This window comes from Protopterus annectens, chromosome 14.part0 (assembly GCF_019279795.1).
Source record: "Protopterus annectens isolate FY-2018-M chromosome 14.part0, PAN1.0, whole genome shotgun sequence".
NCBI classification, from domain to species: Eukaryota; Metazoa; Chordata; order Ceratodontiformes; family Protopteridae; genus Protopterus; species Protopterus annectens.
The window spans coordinates 1020860549-1020885507 of record NC_056748.1 but is presented as its reverse complement, the minus strand read 5'-3'; the positions used below and the strand labels follow the sequence as shown (position 1 = coordinate 1020885507).

Genomic DNA, 24959 nt, shown 5'->3' with positions numbered 1-24959 from the left:
GTCTACTCCTCCCTACTCTCCTTTATGGCAGTCCCATTTTCACTAACCTACTTATTCCCTATTAGAAGATCGATGATGCATTCTTTCAAATGCGTCTTGGTTGAACTCAAAAGACAGAAACGGCAAAAGATTGAAGAAGCTTTTAAATGAATTCTTTGCCTGGGAAAGAATTCACTTGGCCGCTTCATTACTTTGCCATTTTCGGAACTGTAGTGCGGTCTCGGAGTTGGTAAATTTAAGTAGGGCGGGTGTGGGGGACAAAGCCCCCCACTTAATGTAATGTTTAAATTGTTTTATTTTTTTTTTTTTTGTTCTTGTAACAGCAATTTTTTTCCCCTAGGAAATAAATCGCTGTTCTGACAGTTCAAAATTGTAAGCTTTCGCTTACATAGGGTTGATTAATTACAGTTCGCTTTTTTAAGCATTCGGTGATCTAATATGGACCCCCTACATGCATCCTTCAAGAACAAATTACAATCCTACTACTACAAAATAGAAAAATTTGCCATCAGTATGCAAACCTGTACACATCATTGCCAAGCCTTAAAATGTTTAAACTAGCTTGAATTCTCCCACTATCTACAATACTCCCATCTAACACTCACTCACAAACTACTGTATAACCCTAATTATTGTCCCTCTCTTCAGACGTTGCTACAAACATACACCCCAACACTACATCTCAGGTCCTCAACTAAACAGTTCCTAAGTGTATCAAGCAGGACAAAGCCTTTATTCCTTCTCCTTCGCCAACCTTTGGAATGCTCTACCCACCCTGTTACTCAAATAGACTTCTACAAAGCTTTCAAAAGTGCACTAAAGTCCCATTACCTTGATAATCGTATGTGCTCCTGCAACAACTGGCCCAAACCACCTTGGTTACAATACTTTCACTAGGAAACTGTCTAATAATTCTTCCTTAACATTTCACCTCCAATTTTCCTATTTAATTTTTTAATTCCTGTCTTACTCCTTTATAAGCTACTTGGACTGCTTTAGCAGCTTAATAGAAGAACCTTATTGTTAAGTGTGTGTGTGTGTGTGTGTGTGTGTGTGTGTGTGTGTGTGTGTGTGTGTGTGTGTGTGTGTGTGTGTATGTGTATGTATGTGTATGTATGTGTATATATATATATATATATATATATATATATATATATATATATATATATATATATATATGGGTCCCCTTTGGTAGATCGAACTTTTAAATGTTCAAAGACAATATGGCTGAGACCATAACTTCGAACATTTAAAAGTCCAAATGGACTGAATGGAGATCTCACGAACCAAATGAAACAAAAATAAGACCAAAATGTTCACAATGCACGGGACCCTTGTCCGGAATGACACACATGCAAAAAAACTAGCAGCGTTTTTATTAATATTTAAAACCAAGCGTTTTCACCACAGAATACTATGGCTTCATCAGAGGAATGAAACAACTGGGGAAACATTCCCCAGATATACCAACAGTCAGGAAATGACATCATAGTTATAATCTGGAATAAAATTTCCACAACGCTTAACCATCAGTAATGCTAAAACAGGCAGCATACATCCATGATGCTAACCAAACAATACGTTAAAAATTTTTGACAAATGAAAAACTATAAAAGAATGTAAAAAAACTATATATATAAACATTCAATCAGTTAGGACCAATAAAGTTGATGGAAAATCAACAATAAAATAGCAAGAAACCCTCTCTCAAATTAGTAACTATCTAAAAGTTCAATAGTACATTATATGTAGTACATCCAAAATTAGTTCTTGTGAAAGCTAACATGATTCTGCGACCAATTCGTCCTGCGAACATTACTAGCAGGGAAAATAATTGTGGCAAATGAATATTATTCATACCATATCAATTACTGTTACCCCAAAGTGGCTATCTTAAGTAGCTCTTTAATTTCAACACTGGTGTAATATTACAGTTAGTATTAAGGCCAGGATGCCTGAAGGCATCGAACTGCAACTGCCACTCTAGTTCTCGATTCTCGAGTATCAGTGAAAATGGTCAGTGAAAACTATGACCGGGTTCAAACCAATATGCTTAGCCAATGCATTATCACCTTTGCTGTTCTTGATGGCGATATATGTTTCATACATTCGTCACACGGACCCTACGGTCCGTCTTGCCGATGTAAAAGGCTTGACAACAGTCACACATGGCTATGTAAATAATCGATTTACTCTCACAGTTCAGTGGGAAGCGAATGAAATATTTTTTGCCCCTGACTGTAAACATTTCACCTGGTTTAACCTTATCACAAAATTTACAAAATTTTGTTAAAGGTATATTGAGACATATCTGCATACAGAGCGGAACGCAATGTAGTGGGATCTCGGAGTTGGTATATTTAAGTAAGGGGGGTGTGGGGAGTGTCGGAAGGGTGTAGCCCCCCTGCTAGAGCAGTTTAATTTTGTTTTTTTCTTTTTTCCTTCAGTGTTCGAACTATTACAAGTTCAAACATATGGTCTCTGCCATACTTGGTTTGAACTTGTTATATGTTCAATCTACTGAAATCGATTTATATATATATATATATATATATATATATATATATATATATATATATATAGTGGATATAAAAAGTGTACACACCCCTGTTAAAATGCCAGGATTTTGTGATTTTAAAAAAAATTAGACCACAATAAATCATTTCAAAACTTTTCCCACCTTTAATGTGACTTATAACCTGTACATTTCAATTGAAAAACAAACAAATCTGTTAGAGGAAAAAATATAAAAAATAAAAAGCGTACGATAAGCTGGTTGCATAAGTGTGCACACCCTTAAACTAATACTTTGCTGAAGCACCTTTTGATTTAATTAAAGAATTCAGTCTTCTTGGGTGCACACCTGCCATCAATTAAAGAGACTCTGATTAACCCCAAATAAAGTTCAGCTGTACTAGTAGGATTTTCCTGACATTTACTCAGTTGCTTGCTACAGCAAAAGCCATGGTTCGCAGAAAGCTTACAAAGTATCAAAGGGATCTCATTGTTGAAAAGTATCAGTCAGAAGATGGATACAAAAAAATTCTTGGATATACTATGTAACACAGTGAAGACAATCATCAAAAAGTGGAGAAAATACGGGACAACAGTGATGTTGCAAAGAACTGGACTTCCCTCCAAAATTGATGAAAAGACAAGATGAAAACTGATCAAGGAGGCTGCCAAGAGACCTACAGCAACATTGAAGGAGCTGCAGGAATTTCTGGCTAGTACTTAGTTGTGTACTACATGTGACAACAATCTCCCATATTTTTCATATGTCTGGTGTATGGGGTAGGGTTGCAAGATGGAAGCCTTTTCTTACACAGAAAAACATCCAGGCCCAGCTAAATTTTGCATGACAATACAGCAAGTCTCCCAAAAGTATGTGGGAAAATGTGTTATGGTCTGATGAGACCAAAGTTGAACTTTTTGGTCACAATTCCAAAAGGTATGTGTGGTGCAAAACAACACTTTGCATCACCAAAGGAACACTATCCCCATGGTGAAGCATGGTGGTGGCAGTATCATGCTTTGACGTTGCTTTTCTTCAGCTGGACCTGGGGCTTTAGTCAGGGTGGAGGGAATTATCAGCAGTTCCAAATACCAGTCACTTTTGGCCCAAAACCTTCAGGCATCTGCTAGAAAGTTGAAGATTAAGAGGAATTTTGCCTTTCAACATGACAATGACCCCAAGCATACATCCAAATCAAGAAAAAAAATGGCTTCACCAGAAGAAAATTTAAGTTTTGAAATGGCCCAGCCAGAGCTCAGACCTAAATCCAATAGAAAATCTGTGGGTTGACCTGATGCAATCTGACAGATCTGGAGTGCTTTTGCAAGGAAGAGTGGGCAAATATTGCTAAGTCAAGATGTGCAATGCTGATAGACTCCTACCCAAGAAGACCTGAATGCTGTAATTAAATCAAAAGGTGATTCAGCAAAGTATTAGTTTAAGAATGTGCACACTTATGCAACCAGCTTATTGAACAGTTTTTATTTTTTATATTTTTCCCCTAAAAGATTTGTTTGTTTTTCAATTAAATTGTACAGGTTAGAGGTCACATTAAAGGTGGGAAAAGTTTTTAAATGATTTATTGTGGTCTCATTTTTTTATATCACAAAAACCTGGCATTTTAATAGGGGTATGTACACTTTTTATATCCACTGTGTGTATGTATATGTGTATATATATATATATATATATATATATATATATATATGTGTGTGTGTGTGTGTGTGTGTGTGTGTATATATATATATATATATATGTGTGTATATATATATATATATATATATATATATATATATATATATATATATATATACATATATACATATATATTAAACCTTCTATAATTGATGTTTTTTTCTCTATAGTTGATGATAAAATATCTCACTAATCTTTGCAACTGTTTGCAACTTATGAAACCTTCTGTATTGTTTTCATTGTAACCATACTGCAGCTTCTTTTTAAATGCTGTACATAAATGCTGCTAGAATGTTATAACCTTTTATTTGTAACTGTAATTGGAGCTTTTCTCCCCGGGCCTCCACTGAAAATGGATCACTGGTCCAGTGGGCTTTCCCAGTCACCAGATGTCAATAAATAAATAAATCATGGCACCAATGTTAGTTTGTTAGCATATATTGAACTATAGTAGTGTAGGTATTATATTTTCCTGTGTTTGTTGCTTATTATCACAAGTGTTCCTGACAGTGTAAGTGTGGGATATCTACCACCTGATGTCAGAGTACCAGCAAACTCTGATGATGATGGTGGCCAAACAGAGGCACAGTTGGGGTGGTGCAGAGGTTGAATCTGACATTGAGGTGGACATACAGCCATCCCTTATAATTCTGTCAGACACCATCAGTAAGCCAACTCCTACCCATTCCAGTGAGCACTCAGATATTGGACAGGTGGAGGGTAAGACAGTTGATCAGTGAAGTGTGATTACTGCGGCTTCAACGTCTGTTGCCTCTGGCCATAGCCAAAGTATGGGCAAGGTGCACCGCATGAGGGTTGTTAGCAGTGCTCCGAGGAGGGCTGCTGCCTGCCTGATCCAGGTGTCTCTTCCTGTGCCACTTAACATATGTTTAGAGCTGTCACGGAGTCACAGGCACATTCCCACAGGTTCTCCAGAGAAATGCTTAGGGTTGTAGATGTGGCATAGGCTGACATGCATGACTGTCTTCACCATGTTGCCAATTCAGTGGATCAGATGAATGACACTTTGGAACAGGCAGTGTCTGTGATGGAACGTCTGCTGGGAGGGAGATAGCATCCTCATTGGCTAGGTCAGCCATATCAGCTGCTGTTAGCCAATGTGGCCATGCCTGATCATGCTGCCATAGTGGCAGTACTTCCACTGCTCCATCAGTGGTTGAGCTGTCCACACTCAGACATGGCAAGCCATGGGTTCATGGTCTTGGGTGCCCTTATGAGGGAACTTGTTCAGCAGGCATCAGTCACATTCAGGTAGCAGGAGTGCATCTGCCCTTGGTCATGAACATGCCAGTGCAACTCCTGGTAGAGCAGTTCTCATGGTTGAGTATGACAACAATGAACTGCCACCTTTACCATGCACAGCTCACACCTGTCTGACATACCAAGATGTACAGCTAGCACAGAGCTTGGCTGTGTTTATGAAGACACTCGCACACCAGTTTCACCTGGAGGATCCATACAGACACACACATAACAGTTACATGGTTCAGCTGTGAAGCTTAAAACTCATTTTGTCTCACTGGCCATTTGTTACTTTATCCAAATGTTTGCCTGCTTTTCTTTCTTACTGACACACACACACTGACCATTTATGTCAGCCTAGGCATCTTGCCTGCCCCCCCCCCAACGCAACAGCCTGTGCAAGTGATGATAGCTGTGCCATGTCCCTGTTTTCTATCTTTTGAATTCAGGGATACATAAGCTTTGTGTCTGATGCTCAGGGTGCATAGCTGAATTAGTGCTTAGTATATCTGCATTTGTGATGTTGAATTGGTAATTGTACCTTTAACTCGTATTGGTCTTAGAAAGTTAGTTGATGGCATCACACTTTTTTGCATCAATATTGTTAACGATGTTGTGAGAGTTGTGAGAAATGAAACTGAAATACGTCTCATTACTTTCTAACTTCTATCTTTAATAATTTTCCAGTACAAATGTATGGTGCTAAACTGAGGGCATGTGGCGACCATCAGTACTTTTGAGAAATATGACTGTGTGAATCTTTGATGCCTGAGGCCTGCTACTTAATAATGGACCCATACAAGTCAAATAAGTCTCTGTTGTCACATGTTAAGATACTTTCTGAACAAATCACCCACCTTTTACTTGCTTACACTACCAAGTAACAACATGCAAGGATATGCCAGTCATTCATATTATTACACAATATATTCCAGGTTCAACACTTACCTTGTAAATCCAGCAGTTGCAAAATAGTTTTAGTTCAGTGCTGACTCTGATACTAGCAGTAGACAACCATTACATGAGTAGGTAAAGGTTGTGAGTGTTAACTGGCATCAATGTTACTATATGTATGTGCATAGGAGGAAAATTTTAGCACCTTAGGTGGTGAGTGAGTGTGCTATGTGTTGTCTCTTAGCCATTGCAAGGGCATATTGAACACGTCTATGTCTGCATACACCCACAGCAGCTGCTGGTTCCCCCTTTGACTCCTCACCTGTGTGTAGCTGTGGTGACCTTGCCATTGGTGGTGGGATGTGTGCCCCTTCCCAGTGTTTGTTGATCCTGCTGAAGCTGTTTTCTCAGGATGATGCTGCATAGCATGGCACATACAGTGAATATTTTAATACATCTAAGTGGATTGTCCTGTAGGGATCCTCCAGATGTATCAAGACACTGGAACTGTGACGTCAGCAGCCCAAACACATGCGCTATGATATTTTTGGTTTGAGTATGTGCCTTACTATGGCATTCTTCAGCAGGTGTGTTTGCATTTCTGTTGGGCGTCATCAGCCATGGTTCCAGAGCATAACTTGCATCCCCCAGTAAATGATCCTATGGAATATCTTCCCTAGTGAACATCTGATACTATTGGAAGGTGTGCCAGATATGTGAGTCATGGTAACTGCTTGGGTTGCCAGCACACATTCAGGATGATTTCCTTGGCATTACAAATGACTTGGCAGTTAATAGAGTGGGAGCCCTTTCTATTTATGTAGAGCCTTCCCTGTTCCCCGGGTGGTGCCTTACTTTCTACATGTGTGCAATCTATGGCATCCAGTACTTTAGGGTAGTGTGCTACAGGATAGAACTCCTGCATATTTCTGCCCCTGTCCCCAGGGGTATAGGGAAAATATATAGCATTCAGGAACTGATGGAGGCTTCTGGATGCGGATGCCTGTGACATCCCCAGCATGTCTCCTGTTGTTCTCTGAAAGGTACCTGTAGCCAACATTCTAAGTGCTACAGATACCTTTGTCTCCAGTGGGATGGGTTCCCCTTGGTTTGCCCTGGCTCTGAAATGAAGACAACAGAGGTTGCAGAGTTCCTGTAGTGCGTCTCTACCCACCCTGTAGTACTCATCACAATCTGCATGATGTGGAAATTGTAAAGTTAAATGGGGTCTAAAAACTCTTCTCCTTGGCCTTGGTCTATTGGCAGCAGCATAGACTTCAGCCTGTTGCACATAGACATGACTAAAAGCAACAGCAGCCCCTAACAGTCTTTCAGTGTAGATTCCTTTCTGTTTCTGTATTCCAATAGGGTTTGGAAATCACAGGGAAAACCAACACTGAGTCTACACAGTTGCTTTATAGCTTGTTGAATAGCTCCTCCATATTGGATTGGTTGATTAGCATACAATACAGCTGCTTATGCTGTAATTAGCATGCCACAGTGTTTACCTTGTTTGTGCAGCTCTGCACACTGTGTAGAGCCACTTGGTGAATCCAAAACAGTTTGCTATCATATCTGCATCACGCTGAGCACACAGTGTAAATGGACAAAGAAGGCTTTATTGAATCTGGCTAATTGTTTATTTTCAAACTGATTTTGATTTTTCTTTTTGAGACAGCTCTTTTAAATGTAATTTAATTTGTGCAGAATGGTCAAAACAGTTTAAAGCTAAATTAAATAAGCAATGATGTCTCATTTGCTTTTGACAGGCAGCTTACTTACAGAAGGCTGGAGTGAAGACAGCTGTACTTGAGCGACGCCATGTACTTGGAGGGGCTGCAGTTACAGAAGAAATTATACCAGGTATGAAACCTTTTCAGAGCATTTTACCTTACCTTGTAGTTTTCCTTAGTCAGTAAAGAATGTTAAGCATGTATTGTCTTCATCACTAATTTCTATGATATTTCTAGATGCACTGCAACAATTTAATATGACATTTCACATCTACACAATGTTTTTTGGACTCTGTCTTGTAATATGCAAGGTTTCTATAAATGTATCTGCTGCTCTTTCCAGGTGTTTATCAGCAGGCTTAATTGTTTAATTTATTTATTTATCTGACATTTGTTAACTGGGTTGGTCCGACTGAGCCAGTGCCCTTTTTCAGCAAAGACCCGAGGAGAAAAGCCTAGAGCATTACAAACATTATTAGAGAAAATAGATCGAAACATAAAATTTGAAACATAAATTGTGGCATAACTTAGTTGTGTAGGCAAAAAAGGTACAAAATAGTGGAAGCATTTTAGGAGGCTCAAACAACATCATATCAAAGAAAAAGGAAGTTTATTGGAGGCTAAAACAACATCATGTCAGAAAAAAGGAAGGTTACAAGAAACATAAATTGAGGCAATTAGATATTTATTTATGCACATTGATACAAAATAGTGGAACAACCTAGAAAGTTCAAGCTACAACCTACTTGAGATAAGGGAGTGTACAAGAGAAAAAAATGTTTAAATTAGTAAGAATAGTTCAGGAGGTAGATAGAGTATTGTTAGAGATAAGAAGCATAAGATGTGGAGTGAGATAACTTAGGGGGGATTTAGTAAAGGTGTTAACAAGGTAATAGGCAGAAAAGGAGGGAAGGAATCAGTAAAAGGAGAGTGGGTGTTTATGTAGGGTTGTGGCAGTAACAGATCCACAAATCTGAGAGGGTATCGTTTAGTGCTTTTTGGAAACTATTTGTGTGTGTGTAGTAGCTCTTACATTGTAAAGGAGTTTGTTCCAGGCTAGAGATACCGAGTATTTATAGAAAAGTTTTCAAACGGTTCTTTTGGGCTTGTTATACATCCAAGAGATGTTGGTCAGACCTTCGTAGGGTGTGTTTTGGGGTATAGAAGGACACTAGAGAAGAGAACGCAGGGCAGGTAGTGAACTTATAGAGGATGGAGTGAATTATGTGAAACTGTGATACAGGAAGTTATTGCGAGAATTCTAAACCACTGTAGGTTTTTAGTGAAAGACAGCAGTGACAGGAGTAAGGTTGGTTTGAGGCGAATCTAGCAGTTTTGTTAAAAGTTTGTTCAAGTTTGGAAGTTTGAGTAGCATGTATACGAGAGGCAGAAATAAGACTGGGTTAGTCTTTTTGATACAGTGCTGAACTTGTAAGTCAAATTTTAACTGATTGTCTAGGATAGTACCAAGGAGCTTTGTATTGGATTCTGCTTTAACAATAGCGTTACTGAGTGATGAAATGGTAAAAGTAGCTTTGTGATGAGTGAGATTTTGGAAAGAAAATAGGTTGGTTGTTTTTTTTTTTGGGGGGGATTAAGCCAATTTTAAACAGAAGAGAGAGAGTTTTGTCTAAGCGTGTGAAGTTGAGTGAGATTGTCCGAAGAGGAGATTAATGTAGTCATCTGCATATTGTATTAGAGAGGAGTGAAAGTACTATGTGTAAAGGTTGTTAGTAAATATGTTAAAATAGTAATGGTCCTAGAATCGAGCCCTGGGGGACTTGTGTTTGGATGGGGAGGAAAGGGGAGTGGGAGGTGAGCCATCTGACAGACTGAAGCCTGTTGGTAAGGTAGTGGGAGAACCAGTTGAGAGTGGGAGTTGAGAAATGAAGGCTGGCTAATTTTGTTAGAAGCTTTTGGTGTGAGACTGTGTCAAAGACGTTTGAGAGGTCTAGGAAAAGATGAGAGCCCACTTTGTTGTTGTCTCTAACTTCAGCGACAGTATTTGTGAAAGATATCAGGGCAGTAGTAGTACTATGGTTGTGGTGAAATTTGTGTTGGGTTGGTGACAGAAGATTTTCATGGAGAAGATAGTTGAGAAGTTGAGTATGGATGCATTTTTCAAGGATTTTTGAAAGTGGGGACAGAATGGCTATGGGCCTGAAATTGGAAGGGTCAATAGAGTTTTCTCTTTTGTATAGAGGTGTGGTATAGAATGTTTTTCAGATGTCAGGGGCTATAGATTCTTGGATAAATCTGTTGATTAGTGCAGAGATTGTATAAGCTATAGATTCAGCAGTGAGCTTTAAAACGGGGGGTAAATTATCAGCTGAGGGAGAGCATGGCTTTAGTTTGCTGAGGAGAGATTTTATGGAAGCAGCGGAAACTAGTTTTGAAAAGGGGGTTTTGTCAGTTGGTGGTGGTTTGGAGTTGGGGGCTTTTGGGGTTAGTTTGCTGATGGAGTCGATAAAGTGTAGTAGGATTTCCAGGGTGAAGAATCCTGTTGATAGTACTACAGAATATCTTGAGATTGGAGTGGCGGTTTGCTTGTGTCTTTAGGTAAAAGTTTTCTTGTCATTGTTCACCTGTTTTTTTGGTATGATTTCTGAGTTCTTTATCATTTTGAAGGTGTTTAGGGGATTTGGTTTTTAGCCAGGTTTTCCAAGCACTATTTACTTTGTGCATTAGTGTGTGAGTGGACTGTGTAAGCCAGGGAGCAGAGAGTGATTTTGTCCTTATTTTCCTGATTGGATCTTAATTGTTTAATTTATTTATTTATCTGACATTTGTTAACTGGGTTGGTCCGACTGAGCCAGTGCCCTTTTTCAGCAAAGACCTGAGGAGAAAAGCCTAGAGCATTACAAACATTATTAGAGAAAATAGATCGAAACATAAAATTTGAAACATAAATTGTGGCATAACTTAGTTGTGTAGGCAAAAAAGGTACAAAATAGTGGAAGATGTGGTTACATTTTTGAACATCATCATTAAAGGGAAGATATTGGAGGAAGGACCAATTGATGAGGGACAGTCTGTTGTTAAATATAAAAGGGTTAAAACTAGAGAGTTTATGGCAGTCTTTGTATTTATGAGACCTGCGCAGTTGGAGGGAGTGTCTATGGAGATAGGTAGTCAGGTGCTCACTTATGGTATCTGGTAATGTGCTGGGGTTGTGATAAAGGTTTGGGTTAGATGTTAGGAGCCAGTCAATAACAGAGCTGGTATTGGAGTGTTTGTTTACATGGGTTGGGGTTGAGATTAGTTGGGAGAAGCTGTGAAGATCAGTGTAGGAGTTTGTGGTGTCAGTGGTTAGTGTTTTCCAGTCTATGTTTACATTGCCAAGAATCTTCTTCTTCTTCTTCTTTCAGCTTTTCCTGGTTAGGGGTCACCACAGTGGATCACATGTCCACTCATGAGTGGCAGTGGAGTTTTACAGTGTGAAGTTGCCAGCCTGGTGCCCAACCTTCCACGGAAGACACACACATGCATGCACTCATGCCTAGGGCCAATTTAGAGTGTCCAATTCACTTACAGCATGTCTTTGGGATGTGGTAGGAAACTGGAGCACCCTGAAGAAACCCATGTGACCACAGGGAGGACATGCAGACTCCACACAGAAGGTTCCCCAGCCAAGGATCGAACCAGAGAAACTCTTGCTGTGAGGCAACAACGCTAACCGCTGCACCACCGTGGCTGCCCCTTTACATTGCCAAGAATAATTGTTTCATAGGCTATGGAGTGAGAGATGCAGGAAAGAATGCATTCGAGGATGGGGATGTTGTTACCTGGAGGGATATAAATGGCAGTGATTCCAAACTTCTTATGATTGTTTAAATAACAATTTACTATAAGTACTTCAGCAGGGTGAAAGTTATGGAGTGACATAGATAACAGGGATAGGTTGAGTTGTTCTGAGTAGAGTATAGCAATGCCTCCTCCTTTTTTTAACCCTATCCGGGCAAAATATATTATACCTGTGCTGTGGGAAATCATTATCAGATATATGAGCCTTTAGCCAGGTTTCTTATAGAGTTATGATGTCAGGGGTATGTTGGGCAATCCATGAATGGAATAAAGTGGTTTTGTTAAGGATAGTTTGGATGCTAATAGATAAAATGAAGTGTTTAGTTGAGGAAGAGGAGAAGGGGTGTGGAAGGGGTGTGGAGGGATGGGAAGAGGTGGAGGATGGTGGGACTGGATAAAGAGACAAGTGTAGGGACCAGGATTAGGGTGAATATCCACGGGCAAAAGTAGAGTTAGGGTAAACATAGTTAGTAAATCAGTGTTGGAGTGATAGGTATGGTAGTTTGGCTTAGTTTTGTGGGGAGTGAGGGGAGCTGGAGTAATTTGATCTTATGTTGGTGTGTGTAAGAGAAGCTGTAAAGTGAGGGAGCAATTAAAAATATGTAAATTATTTCATTATTATATAGGATATGTGTGAGTGTGGGAGGTTGGTTAATGTGTGTTAGATTAACATGGCATGTGGTTGAGAAGGATAGAAGGGGAAGTAATGGATTAGTAAAGAGAACAAGGAACATGTTAGGGAATTCTGTGATGGTATGAGGAGAGATGTTTTATGAGAGGAGTGGATGGAAGGAAAAGTGGGTAGTTAAGAGAAGTTATGATAGGCTGGAGAAGAGAGGAGCTGATATGATAATATGCAGAGGAGAGCAGAGTTTAGTTAAGTAATTGTAGTTGATGTTTGAGGGAGGTGGGGTAAAGGGGGTGATGAAGTAGGGGAGAGTAAGAGGCTGGGCTGATAGGGAGGTGTGGTTATAATGGGGCTGTGGATTGGAGGGTTTAAGCAGGAAGAGGTGGGTGAAGTGGGGAGTGGCTAACTAGGGCTTAGGTATAAATGTAGATTATGTGGGGGTGGGTGAGAATAAGGGTAGGGGAGCGTAGTGAGCTCAAGCATAGTGAGGGTAAATGGATTGGGTAGAAGCAGGCTGGAGATATTGTGGCAGCAAAAAACAATCTGTTAATCAGGTAAGTTCAAATCAGGACTATACAACATATGCTGATGTATAGCAAATTGTTAAGAAGGAAACATTTTTATAAAATACATGTTTACCAGTTTGCAAAAAAAAAATCTTAAAAGAAAAAAATGTTTATTTTTCACGTTGCAGAATTAAGAAAGGGAGAGATAAAAAATTATACTTTGAGGGGGACTAATGAGAATAGAAGGAGTGGGGGGAACAAGAGTGGGTGTCTAGACTTTGAGTAAACACAACTGAAAGCTCTATCCAAAAGGTTAATTCAGTATATCATTACAGAGTTGCAGGGCAAAACGAATACATAATATGTAGCTAGTAAACTTTTTTTAAAGATGTTAGTTCACTGTTTGGAGTCCATTGGAGGGTTATTTGGATTTAAGAGCCAGCCAGCCAATGTACAAGGCAGTGGAGTGGTTAGACTAACTGAAAGGAAAAGGCGAGAGAAAGTTGCATTAGGAATATAGCTGGCAACTCGACACTGTAAAAGTCCACTGCCAATCATTAGGAGAGATATTTGCAAACTAATAAAATTATATAGCGGACAAGAGTAAAAGACAAAGATTCATAAATCAATTAACAACTGTTAACAAGTTCCAGTAAAGGTACATTCACAGTAAATTAAAATATCTGTAAAGTGTGGCTCAGCTACAAAATTTAAAGTATACAATCAGCTATACTTCTTAAAAACTGCAATTACATGTTCCAGTTAAGATACATTTCTAAAACATTACAGCTTCTATAGTGTGTGGCTAAAATTCATTTAGATACAAAAATGTGTCTCTGCAGTATGGCTAGGCAACTAACATTGTAAACTGTCACTGTAATGGATATATTAAAAACATCTGTTGCATAATAGTACCTTTGAGTTTTCACCGTTCACTAAAGAAAACAGTGTAAATGCAAAATTCACTATGTATAAAATGGCAGTCTGCCTACTATAGCAAAATTAAAAAAAATAATGGTCTCAGGAGCAGAACTATCTGTCAATTGCCAAATATATGCAGTAAAAAGGAATATTTATCGCAAATGTTCACTTAAAAAAACAGTGCAAACTCAATTTCACAACGTATAAAATGGCAGTCTGCCCACCATAGCAAAATTAAAAAATAATGGTCTAAAGAGCAGAACTATCGATCGATTACCAAGTGTATGCAGTAAAAAGGAATAGGGGCAGCCACAGTGGTGCAGCGGTTAGCTTTGCTGCCTCACAGCAAGAGGTTCTTCAGTTTAATTCTCAGCTGGGGTGCCTTCTGTGTGGAGTCTGCATGTCCTCCCTGTGGTCGCATGGGTTTCCACCGGGTACTCCGGTTTCCTCCCACATCCCAAAAACATGCTGTAGGTGGATTGGACACAATAAATTGGCTCTAGGCATAAGTGCATGCGTGTGTGCCTTCTGTGGAGGGTTGGGCGCAAATACAGGATGTTCACAAAAGCTGGTCTCTTACATTATAAAAGTTATTTGTTACTGCTAGGCGCCAGGCTGGCAACTCGACATTGTAAAACTCCACTGACTAATCAGCGAGCGGACAGGTGATCCACACTGCCCTAACTGGAAAAAAAGAAGAAGAGAAGAAAAAAAAAAGTAAAAAGGAATGTTTATCAGAAAGTAGAACTGGACTTTCCTACTAGCAGATACATATGGGCTTCCTATCAAAATATGAGACATCATACTGCAAGTCCTGACCTTAGAAAAAAATAAACTGAAAACCAGAGAGGTTCCAAAAATTCCAAACATGCTATATTAAACTTTTTTTTTTTTTGGGCTGCATGTATACTGCAAACCTCTGAAATCTGAGATTTTAGTAGCCTAGAGTAGGGGGAATAGTCCGAAATGTAAAAATCTTATAATCAGTGCATATGTCCCTAGTTTTCCACTTTTTACAGTTCTGAAAATTGTAATTATTGCTCTTGAATAATCAACAGACACGTGTGTGTGTGTGTGTGTGTGTGTGTGTGTGTGTGTGTGTGTGTGTGTGTGTGTGTGTGTGTGTGTGTGCATGTGCACGTGTGAGCATGTGCATGTATAGATATGTATACTGTAAGTGGGTGGATATGCATATGTGTTTGCATGCTCTGTGGTTGAGTTGTGCACCCTCTGTGAATGTTTCAACAGTTTAATCCCATTACTTGCTATAATAGATTTCAGCTGCCCATGACTATGAATAGGATAAAACAAATATCAGAAAAAAATGAATAAGTGAATGAAAATATACCCATTTAAGCTTCAAGTGTATATCAGTTTTTCAGACATTTTCAGGATATGATAAATATGCTATCACTTGGTAAATACAATCTCATATAAGGGTTACCGTGTCTTTTGTTAAACATTTCTTTGACAAATGCTAGTGGAAGTCGATTTTCTGATATCTTGAAGTGCCACTTCTTTGAAATTGGTGAGTGGGTATTGAAAGAGGGTTAGAGCGTGTATGTGTGTGTTTGAGTGTTAGAGTTAGGGTAAGGGTTAGATAAAGGTATAGGTGTGTGTGTGTGTGTGTGTGTGTGTGTGTGTGTGTGTGTGTGCATTTTAGGCATGGGGTTGAGGTTAGGGAAGGCGTTAGAAAATCAAGCACTTATATATGTGCGTTTATAATATGTTATCTATTGTGTACTCTAAATGATGCCCAAATCTATACTTAAATGCCTTTTTTTTGTATATATGTTTGTGTATATATGTATGTGTGCATGTATGATAATCAGGATGTTTAAACGTATGTTAGTTATAATGCTTATCTTAAATGTATTGCATATTGATTGTGAATATGGCAAATTATGTAGATTTTTGTTCATTGTTAATTACACTTGGCCCAGATTGCTGCTGATAAGAGTCCTATACCAGCCTTCTCACCTGATTAACAATCAAAATAAATTAAAAATAACTAAATATAAAAAGCTTGAGACAGAAAGATTTTTTACAAAATTATCATATTTTTCCAGTGTCATAATGGCAGACTTATCAACTATGGTTCATAGTTTCATAGGTAGGTACTAGGCTATTGGCCCTAAGGCCTATATAAGCCTAGCCAAAGATACCCTGGCTTTCGCCACCCAAGAAAATTATTTTCCTGTGCCACTGTCGAGCAGAGCCACAGAAGTGATCCCTGGGGTGAATTTCCTATCTCCCATCCAATCATTAAGATTTTTCTTGAAGAGTGCTAATGAGGAGCTTTGTTTGATATAGATAGGTAGTTTATTCCAGAGTATGGGAAGTCTCTGGTACAGGAATCTATCACTCCAGCATGTTCTGTTTATTGTGGTGACGAGGTTTAAGTCCCTAGAGCATGTAGCTCATAGGGATTGGGATTTCTTTAAGTGGAGCATGTCTAAAAGCTTTGGGTTTGACATAGCTTTGTGTGTTAGGCAGACATCGCCTCTGAGTAGGCGATATGCAATGGAGTAAAGCTGCAGTTTTTTGAGACGGTCTGCATAGGGCATCTCTTTGAGGCCGGTAATCCTCTTTGTGAGGTATTTCTGTGGCCTTTTCAGTTGTTGTAGATGTCTTGTGAGGTACATACCAAAAGGGGCATTGTACTCTATAATGGGTCTAATGAGTGATGAGTAGAGGGGAACAATGACCTCTTTTTTCCTGGACGAGAAACCTTTTGTGATGAGGTGTGCCACATAGAAGGATTTCCTGACTACTGTGGCAATGTGATTATTAAAGGAGAGACTACTGTCCACCTGTGTCCCAAGGTCTCTTATCACACTTTTGGTGTTAAGTAGACTACCACCTATGTGGTAGTTCATGGGTACTGAGTTTTTACCAAAAGGAATGACAATGCACTTTTTGGCATTGAGCTTGAGGCTATGGCTTTGACACCAGGCATCTGTCTCAGCAAGGCCCTTTTGTAGGATGTCCACATCTTTTGGAGTTTTGTTTATGGCTCCTAGTTTGCAGTCATCTGTGAACTTCACTAGCCAAATACCTTCTGTGTTGGCCTGTACTTCAAAGAAGTAGATACCAAACAGGAGAGGACCCAGGACTGAACCCTGTGGTACTCCACTTTGTCACTGGTCTGAAGCTGGATTTGGAGTCTGCTACTTTCACAGTGTGGGTTCTGTCAGTGAGTCAGTTGGCAACCCATCTTGTAACATAGGGATTTATACCTAGTTTAGTGAGTTTATCTATAATTCCAGAGTGGGGGAATGGTGTCAAAAGCCTTGGCGAGATCTAGATAGGCTGTGGGAACCACCTTACCCTCATCTATGGCTTTGGTGACTGCTTCAAAGAAGTCTATCAGGTTTAGGAGACATGATCTGCCTTTTACAAACCCGAACTGGGTGGGGTCCTGAGTTTGGAGATTACCAATGTCATTGTTTATAAGTTCCATGATTATACGCTCCATAGCCATGCAGACCAGGCTCGTTAGGTTAACATATTGTAACCTGTTTGGGGATAACGTCACTCAGTTACACAAATTACTTACAAAAACCAAAATCACAACCATATCTGGTGTTGCTGTAAATAAAAATGAGCCAAGATCTCTGTCACTCCACTCTACTAGTTTTAACTGTCTTCATAGGTAAGACTAGGCTAGCTGCCTTTGTGGCCATTTTACATCAAGCCAATTTTCCTTAAAAGGTGAGAATCAAACCCTGCATCTCGTATCTGAGAGTTCACCTCAACCATTATACCAATCCCCAGCCACCATGGTCTTAATCCTTTCTCTTTATATGCATTGGATGTGGTTCTCCCCTCTAGTTTAGCATAAATATAGTATTTAACTATATTAAACTACATTAAACACTCAGTGTAAAGTATATCATATTCTATACATTAAACTGTGTCATTGCTGTCTGTTCTAATGTGCTAATTCCCATAACACTGATTTTTGTACTTTAGTTGACTGTTTTACAACATTACTTGCTAAAACTTAAAGAGGAGTCAGGTCTTTACATTGTCTTTGTTTCAGCACTTGAATGCTCTGTTTACAGTAATGATCAGTTTTAACTGAATGTATGTCATGTTAAATAGTTCTTGATATTATCAGTTCTCCTTCTGTGGTTTGGTCCGAGTTTTGGGGCCGAAAAGCATGGTATGAGGTATAACCTGGTAGTGCTGGGGTGCTCTCGGGAGCCTTGAACCAGGTTTCTGTGTTACTGAAGTGGGTGTTGCATTTTGTGTAAGTTGGAATGAATTTTGTTTGGTCTCCTACTACTTTCTAACACATTCTCCCTAGTCATAGTCTCTCTCTCTCTCTCTCTATATATATATATATGTGTGTGTGTATGTATAGTCTTTAATATTATTAATACACTAATTGTCCAACACTAAATATTTGTTTTTCCACATGGTTGGCCTATTTACCCGCTATCAGCACGCTGCTTTATGCTCACCACCTTCAATTATCTGGTCTTTTTTTCTCCTCACAAGACAGTTAGGCTTGGAAAAAGTATTTGGAGCATGAATTCGTAGTTAGGGCAGCATAATAAGAATAACACTTGTTATTCTTTCAATAGGTGCTATCCATAATACTGTAAAACAGAAGGTGTTCAAGTAATTGATGCTGTTTTAGAGTGTGGCATGCCCCCAGCAGTGCAGAGAAGACTTACTCAATATTCTTCAGAGGCACCTGTAGTTTACCCCTCTCTGCCTCCTTACTGCTTTCAATACTTTAGATAATTGTGGTAGTTGTTGTTTTTGTATCCTATTTCACAGTGCCTGAATATTAAGAACAGTGCCACAGCCAAGACTGCAGGTTCAGAAGGTATACATTGCTTACCTGTTTTGTACTGATGTTATTTCCTCCTGTGTGGGCTGCTTTCATGTTTAAACTCCCTTGAGCACCCAATGGTACATCAATGCAGTTGTACTGCTCCCTTTCTGCAAGGTTTGCCTTATCACTAGTTTACAGTGGCGTACCTTTACTTTTAGTTTCTGCCTTTTAACAGCCACAACAAAAGTCTGCCTCAGGCCATTTTTTGTTTTCCTTTGTTGTGCTGGCTGTGCAGAATCACTTGGGTTGAGAAGCCCCAGTTTCCCACTAATGTGGAAAGTTTGGCCGCTTCTCTTCCTCCCATCCTCAATCCCTCCCCTTACATCCACACATTTAATCCCACTGCTCACCTCCAAATTTTTAATGACACCACAAACTGGCTTATTTTTTCCACACTTTCACCCACCTTATATCATCCATCATAACAGTATAGGTATTCTCTTCTGTACTCACTCTTTCACTCACTGAGCGTCTACTCTGTAAATACGGCATCCACCACTGTACTTTTGATGTTGTCTTTCCCAATCAGTCACTCTGATGGCCCAGTAAATATCCATCTTTCCTTCCCTTTGCACTACTACAATCCCTTTCCTAATCTCATGACAAAATTATAACTTCATTGCCTATACCTCCCCCTCTCATTGCAAGTAAACATGTTATTCCCTACCTTAACTTCTCTACTTCTTATACTAGTTTCTCTCCGCACACACTCTCAAATTGCTTTTATATCCCAAAATTTCCTCACCTACCAGAAACCTCCATTTAAACAATTTTCTCCAAAATTCTTCATCAGAAATTGCCAAACAGCCTACCTTTATTTTATATGCAAAATTTTTACATTACTTGACTACCACACCAGTACAAAGCAAAAAAAAAAAAAACAACAGCAGCAAAATAACAGTAATAATTACCATTATAAAACCACTTAATGCCCTCCAACATTCTTCAAAAATTAAACTCTGTGGTGCCATATGCCCTAACCAAGGCTCCTATGTCAATCCCCCCTTTACCGATATCCCCTCTGGTCACCTCTAATAACTCCAAACAACTATACTTTAAATATATGAAGCATTTGTAATAAAATCACTGAACTGCATGTTTGGATCTCTTATTATGCACCAGATATCAATGCCCTCACTGACTCATGGCTAAAATGTCATGTAAAAGACTGCATTCTTCCCCCAGGAAACTAGACTGGTAGCTATCAACTATTATAACACGTATGAAGTTTCTCCCATTATAAAAACTTTGCCCATATTCGGTAATATAGAGCTACTTATGTCCTGCATAAAATTAAATTATCACAAACTCCTTTTTATAATTGTTCATTATAACCCACCTGGAAACAATATAGCCACCTTACCAGTGAAACAATAATCTTGGTGAAGTCAACTTTCACATCTAACTATCCTCCTTCTAGCATCTGCCTTCATGGCTTCAAACACCTTATTACTTCTTCTACTCAGTACAACAGATCCCATACAACAGATCCCATATCTCTATTCCCATTCTTAACTGAATTCTGGTCTGTGATCCTTGCAACTACACTACATCAGGAACCCTTCCTGAATTCCTTAGTAACCACTGTCCTATATATTACTCACCATGCTAATGAACACGTATACAAAATACTCATAATCTCACAAAATTTAACCCTGAATCATTTTAACTGTTTTGAACTCTGTTAACTGGGCTATTATAAAAGCTTTGCCACTATGTAAGGCAGTAGAAAGGTTCAGTTCAATGTTTTAAACATCCTAAACAGCCTTGTACCACTATTTAGGAAAAGAGTAAAATCTAACTTTGCCCTTTGGCTAATATGAGTAGAATTCTGATGCAAAATTGAGGCAAGGCATGGGAAGAGTGGCAGAAGCATAAAACTCCGCAAAGCACTTTAAAGAACTTGATAACCTTGCCAAAAAGCAAGTCAACCTTCATAAGAAGCAAAACTATTCTGATTTACAAAATAACTATAGATCTAACAAAATAAAAATTCTGGTCATGTCATCCATTAAACAAATTTTACACAATGGACATGTTTTCACAAATCACATATAAAAAGAAGTAGTTCTGGGGTAATTATCTACATGAAAAAATGTCTTGTTCTAAGAAATGGAAATGTGTAGTGTCCAAGCCTAATTTTGGGAAAACGTTAGACAGAATGGTGTATGCTTGTCAGGATCAGGGAAGGGAATTTTTGCAGCAGATATTTTGCCATATTTGACAAATGCAAGGTAATATTATTACCAGGTTGAAAATTTAACATTTCACAGACAGCAACATTTGATACATCTCTGATGTTTTTCAATGCTGGAAGCATTAATGACAAAGTTTTTTATTGGAAGATTTGCTATATTTCTATGAGACTGATGTTGTTATTGTTTGTGAAACATGGTTAAAGAACACCAGTTCTGTCAGGGTATAAATATTTTACTGTAACAGACATTCTAACAAAAAAAATCAGGTGGAGGTGTTATGATAAGGAATAAAAATTGTTATGAGATCTGTGATTATTGCATGTTCATTGATAACACCAATACTGTTGATTGTAAAACTGTGACAATAAATACAACCCTGGAACATATAATAATTGTTGAATTGTATAGACCACCAAAGCCAAGTGATGATCACTTAGATGAATTCAAACATTTTTTTCATGAAACACAGGAGGGAAGAATAATAGTGGCTTGGGACCTAAATCTACCAGAAACAGACTGGAATAATATTGATTCAACAACATTAGTAAGGAAATTCTTTTCAGTGTATGTTCCATTGTTTCAGATTGCAAAAAAGCTACCTGGGAACTGAACATACTAGACATTGTTTTGTGTTCCTAAACTAATTACTGTTACTTCATGTCAAGTTTTACCACCATTGATGTGCAGTGATCATGGAGTTATAAAGGTTAATTTGTTGCTAGATAATTCTGCTGAACTGAAATCTAAACCAATACAAATAAGATTAATAACTGATTAGATGGACGTAAAACAGTCATTGTGTAAAACTAATCAGAGTGATGCGTTCAGTGGAAAAACTGCAGAAGAAATGTAAAACATTTTGAAAAAGAAATTGTTTGAATACAAAACATCAAAACAATGTTTAACAGCAGGATATAGGCACACAATGTCAGAAGAATATATTTTCATAAGAACAAGATATTTGATTAAGGTACTAGACAAAAAATATAAGAAATGGAAAAAAGGATGAGCTATGACTTTGAAAACTGAAATAAATAAGCTGGACAGACAAATTTAAACATAGGGTGAAACAAGATCAAGAAAAAAATGAAAATAATGTATATATAAATATTGAGCATAATAGGAAACCATTTTATAGATGCATAGGGTGTAGTAGGAGTAAAGACATATAAACTGTGTGTGGATTCTAAAATGCATTCTCAGGTCCAGCAAATTATATATTTACAAAATCTTATGCAAGGCAGTTTGGCTGGATAAAGAGTTGATAAACTGCCCTAGTAGCATCCAGGTAAACTCAGATACTGAAATCATATTAGATCATATTGGAAAAGAACTACACAAACTGGATCCAAACAAAGCACATGGAGGAGATGGAATTAGTAATGACCTGAGAATACTTTGGCATGAACTTGCAGTACCATTATATCTGTTATTTAGTAGGTCATATAAATATGAGGAGATTCCTAAAAATTGGAGACATGCACATGTTAAAACTTTTAGGGAAAGGGAAGTAGGACAAACCCAGAGTCATACAGACATACAAGTATTCTTTCATATTCTGGAAAAATAACAGAGAAGGTTATATTGAATAAATTGTCAGAAGTGGAAAGGTTTGGATTTGAAATTCATATTTCAAGATGCATATGTTGAAAATAGATATATTACCACCTGTAACATGTTCTATAACAATGTAATAACAACTACGAATGAAAAATTGTTCTATGATTTAATTTATATAGATATGCCCCAGGATTCACGAAGCCACCGTGTAAGAGTTATAACTCTTACACGGAGGCTGCAGTTAAATGGAGTGATGTCAGCATGCTTTGCATATTCATGAGAGCATGCTGAATCACACCTAAGTCTAACACAGTCCGTGTAAGACAGTAGGGGGCGTGTCCGTAGGCTGAGCCCTGCAAGCGGACACGACCCCAGAAGTGTAAAAGTGCCCAAAGTAAACACCCACAACAGAGTCCACGGAAATGTGAATAAACACAACACAACACATGCCCCCACAGACTATGAACATAAAATATATATAAATGAACATGTTATATATTTTTTTAAAATTGTAAAGATGTTTAACCGCGAGTGAGCTCGTTTGCGCGGGCTTACCAATAGCGCAGCTATAGTTAGCAGTCAGTGGGAAAGCATATAAGAACTAAATATGCAAAATAAGCCAGGAAGCAATAGTGTAGTGGTAGAGATGTTGGCTAAAGAGCAGGCATTCATGGTTCGAGCCCCCACAACACCAATTTTTTTTTTCAAAATAAGCAGTAAACAAGTCCCTGACAAATATGTACACATAAAACCCCAATATATGTAAGATGTAATGAAATAGCCCATTTATATTGAAGACATGTGAGGTAACAAAAGAAAAAATGCCAGATGTGCTCATAGCTGAGCTACAGTTTAACAGAGTGAGTGCATGTGCCCGTAGATGAGCAGTGGTTTAACTGGCGCAAAATGAGTGCCTGTAGCTGAGCAGTGGTTTAACATGCTAAATCTATGTGCCCCTAACTGAGCTGAGCATAATATGCGTGCCGATAGCCAAATGAGGCTTAAAGCAGCATACCCCATTTGTGCGGAGCTGCGCACCACGCAAATGAGCTAACCAACGGGCAACGTTGAGCAAGCCGTATCAAAACTGCCTTTACACAGACACACCCCTCAGCATGTCTAGACAGTCATGAAAAATAAAAAGCAGTGGCCAGATTCGAACCCAGGATACTATACACCATAGTCAAGGTACAGAACCACTAAGCCATGACAGCAGTACCTGTAAATGCAATAATAGCTAATATATAGGAATGAATACAAACTAGAGCATGACAATGCAGGTTTACAGAAGTTGATACAATTCCAAAATGGCCAATCACAGATATGTGCGGGAAAAACGGACTATATAAGCCCCACAGGCAGGAATACACAGCATAAACGATTGTAGAACTGACCTGCAGGCAGAATGACAGGAGTAAGAGAGGGTAGTCGCTTTCGAGCACAGAGGTGGGGTGTTGAGGAGTCCAGGTACATGGTCTGGCTCCTAGTCCATCATCATGAGGCCCAACTCATGCAGGGCCAGGTCCTCTGGGGAGCATACAGGGCTGAGGCATGGGATCGGTTGGCTCATGATCTCACCAGTGCCACAGGGATTCGAAGGACTGGTGAACAGGTCCGTCACCACCATGCGGACCTGAAGAGATGCAAGCAGGACCAACTGAACCTTTGGATCCAGGAGGCCCGGCAAACACCCAATGCCCCACTACTGAGTAAGTAACATTTAATTATGTATGTAAGAAATTAAACTAGCTGATATTATGGAGATGTGTATTCCAATATTACTTCATTTATATTACAGCTGCAGGTGCCCGTTCTGCGAACCGCAGAGCCTATGGCGATAGGCTGGTGCTTGATTTGCCACCAGGCAGGTCAGTAATCCACTACCAGTAACTGTAAAGAAATATAAAAGTATGACAGTCAGCAAAAGAGTGCAGTGTAGTCAGTAAGGAATAGAATCTGCAAGTAACAGTGTGAAAGTGTATGCAAGTATTGCTTGATTACAAAAGTGTGTTTCAGCCTGTAAGTTTAACCTAAACATGAAACTGTCCAACATATATTCTGAAATAAAAATGCCCTGCCTGTAAGAAAATAGTACACAACCTGCAGCAGGCTGAAAAGTATAGCTGCAGAAGATGATGAAATCACATGTGTGAAATATATCCCTGTGGAAATACTGAAACATGACAGAAGTGAGACTGCTGGAAAGGATTGTAATAACTACTGGTAAAACATGTCAATAAAGGCTAGAAGTACCATCAATATTTAAATTGATTTAAACTGTGTATGAAGGAGTGTTGAAGGAATTTTTAACTGGTTATTCTGCTCTTCAGTTATTCCCACTCACCCGCCCTGTTTTTGTTTTGGTGTTAATCTTAGTGGCATTGAAACTCAGT

At 38.8% G+C, this 24959-nt stretch overlaps 1 protein-coding gene across 3 annotated transcripts in view; it reads left to right on the top strand.

Moving 5' to 3' along the window:
- The window catches only part of PYROXD2 (pyridine nucleotide-disulphide oxidoreductase domain 2), a 374632-nt gene that overhangs the window by 71711 nt on the left and 277962 nt on the right, over positions 1-24959 (top strand). For all 3 annotated transcript variants that reach the window (XM_044056825.1, XM_044056823.1, XM_044056824.1), the window contains one exon: positions 8137-8230. In XM_044056825.1, coding sequence (XP_043912760.1) covers positions 8137-8230 — 94 coding nt within the window. The remainder of the gene's footprint in view (positions 1-8136; positions 8231-24959) is intronic.